The sequence below is a fragment of the Monodon monoceros genome, unplaced genomic scaffold (assembly GCF_005190385.1).
Source record: "Monodon monoceros isolate NGI ecotype Baffin Bay Population unplaced genomic scaffold, NGI_Narwhal_1 Super_Scaffold_3, whole genome shotgun sequence".
Taxonomy (NCBI): domain Eukaryota; kingdom Metazoa; phylum Chordata; class Mammalia; order Artiodactyla; family Monodontidae; genus Monodon; species Monodon monoceros.
Window position 1 is genome coordinate 70,499,448 of NW_021703780.1, and position 6,679 is coordinate 70,506,126.

General features: G+C 47.8%; 1 protein-coding gene across 5 annotated transcripts in view; it reads right to left on the bottom strand.

The window, feature by feature from the left end:
* Positions 1–6,679, bottom strand: part of ARHGEF3 (Rho guanine nucleotide exchange factor 3) — a 303,522-nt gene that overhangs the window by 56,895 nt on the left and 239,948 nt on the right. Inside the window, exon 1 of one of the 5 annotated variants that reach the window (XM_029243389.1) lies at positions 3,093–3,343. The exons of the other annotated variants lie outside the window; for them this stretch is intronic. Within the exon in view, the coding sequence (XP_029099222.1) occupies positions 3,093–3,188 (96 nt within the window). The 5' untranslated portion in view covers positions 3,189–3,343. Of the gene's footprint in view, positions 1–3,092; positions 3,344–6,679 lie in introns of those variants that run through there. 5 annotated transcript variants of the gene reach the window in all.

Genomic DNA, 6,679 nt, shown 5'->3' on the forward strand with positions numbered 1-6,679 from the left:
AGGAGCCTTATTGTATTAATGTCATAATCCATGTAGAATAATTTTAATATTTAAAAGATAATTTAAAGAAAATAAAAAATTAAAATATATCATTTTTTTCTATCACTGAAAACTGTCATTGAGATTTAAAAATTTACAAATCATTTAAATCCCAAGTAGAAATTTTGTTATGATGTGCTTTCAAAAGAATGTTTATTGTTGCACATTTTTGCTCAAGTGTATGGCATCAAATGCACATCAGCGACACCCGCCCCTTCCCCACGACTCTTGCCCTGCACGCTTGCTGCAGGGACAGGAACAAATGCTAGAAGGCACTTGCCCATGCAGTGCTGTGCCCACTGTCCTCCTCACAGCAAATTCTAAAGGAACAGCCATTATGAGTTAAAGGGCACAGGTGCTTTGCTTCAACTACCTTTGAAGGTCAAAAAGGACTTTGGATAGGCCAATCCTTCTTTTTAGCATAACCACATTCTTCCTGCAAGGAAAACGATCTTAAAAAACTACTCTCATAGGAATTCACCGTCGATGCCTAGCTTATAAACAAGTATATAATCATGTTTTTCAAAAGGCCAACTAGTGTATGCTGTTTTTTAAACACTTACACATGCTGACGACACCTGCTGGTAGAAAATACGATTTTAGTTAACTGCTGATGGAGAAGTGAGGCCTACAAGGGCTGGCTGTCTTTTGAACTGGTAACGAAACAGAAAACGAGCCCCCAAATCACTTGTTTCTTTTTCCAACTCTGCCTATCGCCATTATCAGGAATCGATATGCCAAATTAATGAAGCTAGGAGATGTACTGGACTGGACCCCTCTGATTCGAGGAGTACAGAGCAAAAGAGATATTCCTACTCTGATTTAAACGCTAGGGAAAACAAATCCTAAATAGTGATACCTGAAAAATATTTACCAACTATTTTGGAAACTGTTCCTCTCCCACCCTTACTCTCACACCAGAACCTCCCCATGAAAGGAAAGTAAGTCACGTTTTAAAATCTGGATTCAGCTACCATGAAGAAAATTGATATCTGACATCTGGTGATACATTTTTCTTACCACACTTGTGATATACAGATATATTTATATTCTAAGAACAAGAATAAGAAAAGATTAAGCAGATGGGTTTTATACCTAAGCCTTTAGCCAAACTACACAAAAATACAGGACTAAGTGACAGCAGGAAGGGACTAGTTAGAGTCCAGAGCTATTCTCAGTATTCTTTTCTTTGACCCAATTCAATTTATTCATTAAGCTAGGTTATGCTTCGTTTCCTTCCAAAAGGAGTCTGAGGGGACACTAGCTTCACTGCTCCCACATTCATTAAATTATGAAGTTCCCACTGAAAAATCATATATCCATTCCAAGCCTGAACAACCTGAATTCTATGCAGGTACTGTCCTGTCAAAACTTAAATAAGAGTCCAAACACCACTAAGGCCATCACACTTCCACAGCCACTGGGAACAAAAACGCTTTGTGAAAATACACAACTGAATTGAGGTGTGGGATGGGGATGGGGGTGAGAAGTTAGTTTGCACTCAACTTACAGAAAGCTGATTACAACCTGAGACTGTCTGGAGTCCTGTCAGCTTGGAGCAGCTCTTGTTAGAGGCAATGAATCTTTGATGCTGTCCTCCCGAATATACATAATTCAGTGAACCAAGAGCACATAGCTGAGCAGACCCAAGGGTGGCAGGTGGGTGGACCCCCAAGAGTACTGTGACAAGGCCGGATGCACACTTGCCTCCAGACTTTCTTGGTCGTGGTGGGGGAGAGAGGAGATCTCCCAGATACACACCAGCGGAAATGATGACCTGGGTCCTGTGGGTTCCACTACAGCTTAGCCACAGCAAAGGTGCAGTCTGATGAAAGCAACCGTATTCCCCAAGATCCTCAACGAAAGAGAGGGACGCTTTCTCCTCCACCTGAACCCAACCTTTAAGGCCAGTGAGCTCTTTGCCAGAGATATAACACACAGGAGGAAAAGGCAGACTAAACACAAGCCAGAAGGATTCCCTCACATTACTCTCAAGGCACAGGAAAGTTACCAGAAAATGTTTTCAATGTTCCAAGAGGGCTTCCCACTGCCCGGAGGAGTTTAATTCATTTTAAGAATCCATGTGGGAGACACTCATATTACTCATTCAGCTCCCAGACACCCAACTGAATGACACCCACTGGCCACAGATGACAAGCAGAGGTGCTGTGACCCGTCTTTGCTGCCAAACAGCTGCAAGTCCAAGCCTGACAGATGAGATGTCCTGAGGGGTCCACAAGAATGTCCCCCTGCCTGGTCAACCTCTGCAAGAGGAAACCTGTGCTTAAAGGGTAACTTTTCCCTGGACTTCCGTGGTGGCGCAGTGGTTAAGAATCCTCCTGCCAATGCAGGGGATAGGGATTTGAGCCCTGGTCCAGGAAGATCCCACATGCTTCGAAGCAGCTAAGCCTGTGCACCACAACTACTGAGCCTGCGCTCTGGAGTCTGCGATCCACAACTCCCGAACCCGCGTGCCACAACTACTGAGGCCCGCGCGCCTAGAGCCTGAGCTCCCCAACAAGAGAAGCCGCTGCAATGAGAAGCCTGCACACCGGAAGGAAGAGCAGTCCCTGCTCGCCTCAACTACAGAAAGACCACTCGCAGCAACAAAGACCCAATGCAGCCAAAAATAAAATAAATAAATTTATTTTAAAAAAAAAAAGGGTAGCTTTTCCCTGACGACCAAGCCCATTGATGCAGTAAGTCCCTCTTCGGAGTGGATCGACAGTCTGAGAGCCCTGCAGGACGCAAAAGAGAGGCAGGGGCAAAGAGGCTGCTGCCCTCAGGCTGGGAGGAAGAGAGATGGGGACAGAGGAGGTGGCGCTCTCTTGATCCATAGAGGGGGTGGAAGGGAGGCAGAGAGACAGAGACAGAGTTAGAGATGGAGACAGGGAGACAGAGAGACAGAAAGAGTGTATGAGAGATGGAGAGAGAGGAAGAGGAATGCACAGAGTGAGAGATGGAAACAGAGAGACAGTGACACAGGGAGGGAGCAGAGAGAGTAAGAGACGGAGAGAAAGACGGACCCGGAAAGGTCCAGGTGGAGGCCCTACCTCGGAGTCCTTGGCTGGACTGCTGGCCGGGGGTACTTCCAAGCTGCAGTTCGCTCTCTTGACCGTGAGGTAGAAGGGGTAATCCTTGGCTACCATGGCAGCTGCCGGGCCTGCCCGTTGGGATGTCACCGCTGACCCGAGGCGACCACAAAACTCCCAGGCGAAAGGGGGTCCCAGCTCCACGGTGCCGGGCGGCTGCAGCGGCTACACGGAGACTGACAGCCGGCTTCTAGCCTAGCTCGGCCTGACTCCGACGCTCCGGCTAAAAGGGGGCGGGGCTTAGACCGAGCCCGCCCGTCTAGGCTGGGGGAGTGGGCGGGGCCCTGCAGGGAGCTCCAGGGAGCTCCCAGGTGCCGCCTCGCTGAAGCCCCCTCCCGAGCCGCGGCGGTATACGGCGGCTGGACCCTTCCTGCCGCGGGCCCTCGGCTCGGGGCCACCCAGCCCAGTGGCAGCTCCAGTTGGGCTCAGCGGCACACTTGGGGTGGAAGAGGCGGCGGGTAGAACGGAGGTTAGGGCGAAGCCGGGCGGAGGCAAGCGGCCTTGCGGGAAAGTAAGAGTTTTAAAAACCCACATGAAGAAGCAGTATTCCGTCTTGCCTTATTCCTAGCCAGTCTCTCCCCATACATTTTTTTTTTAAACCATGGCTCACGGGCCCAGCCGCTCACGCGGCATGTGGGATCCTCCCGGGCCGGGGCACGAACCCGCGTCCCCGGCATCGGCAGGCGGACTCTCAACAACTGCGCCACCAGGGAAGCGCTTCTGCGCCCATTTTTAAGTATGAAGAGGCTGGTAAGAGGCTGCCTGCCACTTAGAAGAGGAATCTCACAGGGGTTGTCGAGATAAAGCTGTGCAGTGATGAGCCGGCACTACCACGCCTTACTGCAGAAACACATTGCAAATGCCCAATAGGCAATTATAAGATCATTCCCCGCAGCCCTGTCTGGAACAGTAAAAAACAAACCCAAATTGGAAACAACTGTAATATCCACCAACGGGGAGTGCTTAGGTAAATTCTTATCACTATGGAACACCACGCAGCTGCAGTCAAAAAGAAGATGGGTCTGTGGGTGTGGCATGGAAAGATCTCAAATGTATTAGGTTCAGTTAAAAAATAATTGCAGAGTAAGCACAGTATAATACCATTTGTGTTAAAGAAAAAAATCACATCTACAAATGGATACCATAGGGCTTCCCTGGTGGTGCAGTGGTTAAGAATCCGCCTGCCAATGCAGGAGACATGGGTTCGAGTCCTGGTCCGGGAAGATCCCACATGCCGCGGAGCAACTAAGCCCGTGCACCACAACTACTGAGCCTGCACTCTAGAGCCCGTGAGCCACAACTACTGAGCCCGCGTGCCACAACTATGGAAGCCTGTGCACCTGCGGCCCATGCTCCACACAAGAGAAGCCACCGCAATGAGAAGCCTGCGCACCGCAACGAAGAGTAGCCCCCGCTCGCCGCAACTAGAGAAAAGTCTGCGTGCAGCAACGAAAACCCAATGCAGCCATAAATAAATAAATAAATATTTAAAAAAAAGAATACCATATATTTTCCCATTTGTGTTAAGAAAAAACCCACATCTACAAATTTCTCTATATTTTCTATAGAGAAATGTAGGTAAATACCATTGAAAACCATCTGGAAGGATCCACAGCAAGTTTTTGCAGGGCTGAAAGGAGGCAATCAGTTCCAAGGGAATTAAAAGTAGTGGACAAAGGAGCCTTCATATTATAGCTGATATGTTCTTAAATATTTTACATGAAAAACATATCCATGTGTTGGGAAATTAGAAATTAATTTTTAAAATATTAAAATGAGCATTATCTCAAAAGTTATTTTGTAGACTGCAGTGTTGAATTTTTTCCTCCTCCTGTCAAAGTCATGGCCACAGCAGGTGGGGGTCTAGGGAGATGATGTCTTTCCTTCTGACTTCTTAGGTATGCAGGAGGTAGTGGGAATGGAAATATCTAGTCTCTGTTTCAGTGTTCTCTGCTCCAGCCGAGGCCAGAATCCAGCAGTTCCTACTTTCCAGGCAGGAAACCTCATGATATACAGCCCTTTCATCCCTGCCTTGAGGATGAAAACCCACACGCTGGCACTAAATTCGCCGGCTTTCCTGCCCAGCTAGTGTGGACAAACTGCCTCCAGAAGCAGAGAGAATCTGGTCCAGTTCTGCCAGCCTCACTCTTGTCAACCATGTAAAGGAAGCTCCTGAATGAGTGAGTTCCAGCTGACACTGAAGACAGCACCTGAATTTTTTTCCTCAAATATACACCCTAAAGCAGTGGGAAGGAAGTAGTTGAAAAAGAGGTTTGGGGTGGGAAAGAGTGGCTCAGGACCACTTGTTTTTTTCCTACCTGTATTCCTGAACACAACTTTGTCCTTTTAGCCTGAACTGTGCTGATGCAGAGCTTACACAGGTGCTCACTGCAAGTCTGGCCAAGCTTGCGGTGGGGAGTGAGGGGAATCCCACCTCCAAGGGCAACCAACCAAAGCAGCCCCTGATTAACTTTGCCACCGAAGGCCTCACACAGGGCTCCTCCGGCTGCCGAGGATTTGAGCTGAAGCACCTGGAGCTTGCCCCTCATTCCCTGCCTCCGCCTGCTCCTCGGGCCCCCACAGGCCCACCACCCCAATTAGGCGGCTCTGGCCAGTAACAGTCCCTTCATGGATGGGCTTTGATCCCTGCTGGAGCTCACTCGGCCTTGACCTCCAGTTGGGAAGTGTACATCCAGCACTTGGTGAAGAAGAGAGTGACCCTGGTAAACTATGCCAGCCCTGGGACTAGGCTACTCACTGCAGGATTCTCCGGACCAAGCACGAAGTCTGGCATATGTAAGTCCAGTGTAGTAATAAATAAACCCTACGGAAGAGAGGGAACTTTAACCTCAAGTACAAATATCGTAGAGCAAAGAAGAGTCATATCGGTTGATGAAAAGGCTGCCATATCCACTTGCTCTTAAACATTTTTTTGCCCCTCTTCAAAAGACGGAACCATAAAAATCAGTCAATATACATGGCACAACATATGTGCAGCAAACTTATGTCTTTCCCAGTATGTATGCTAGGCAGAGAGAGAGGAAGAGGAAGAGGAGAGAGAGATTGCTAATGGCCAATAACAACTTAAATTGTGCTGGGGGAAAAAAAAAAAAAGCATAAGCCCCAAATGAGTGCAAAAGGGAAGATGGGAATCTGGAGTTCCTTTGGGTGGTCTGATGCTTCCAAGCCTCTCATAGCTTGAATGTCTCACCACGGTGAATAAGATTCTGATGTTTAAAGACATATATTTTTCATACAATAAGGCCTGTAAACTGAAACCTGCAATTTTGGGTATACACAAGCCATGTATGTGGTCCCTGAGGCATTTAAAGGATTTTCAAGGATATTTTTGACTCCATGCAATTTCCACTTTCAGAACCTCCCTTGTGTGTGATGTGCTACTCCAACATTAGCAGATTTGGGCCATCTGCATAGGATTCCAACCAGGGGTGTCCATGGTCAAAGACTTGGTCAGAAAGCAGGCTGCTTGCCACTATGGAGAACAGTATGGAGGTTCCTTAAAAAACTACAAATAGAACTACCATATG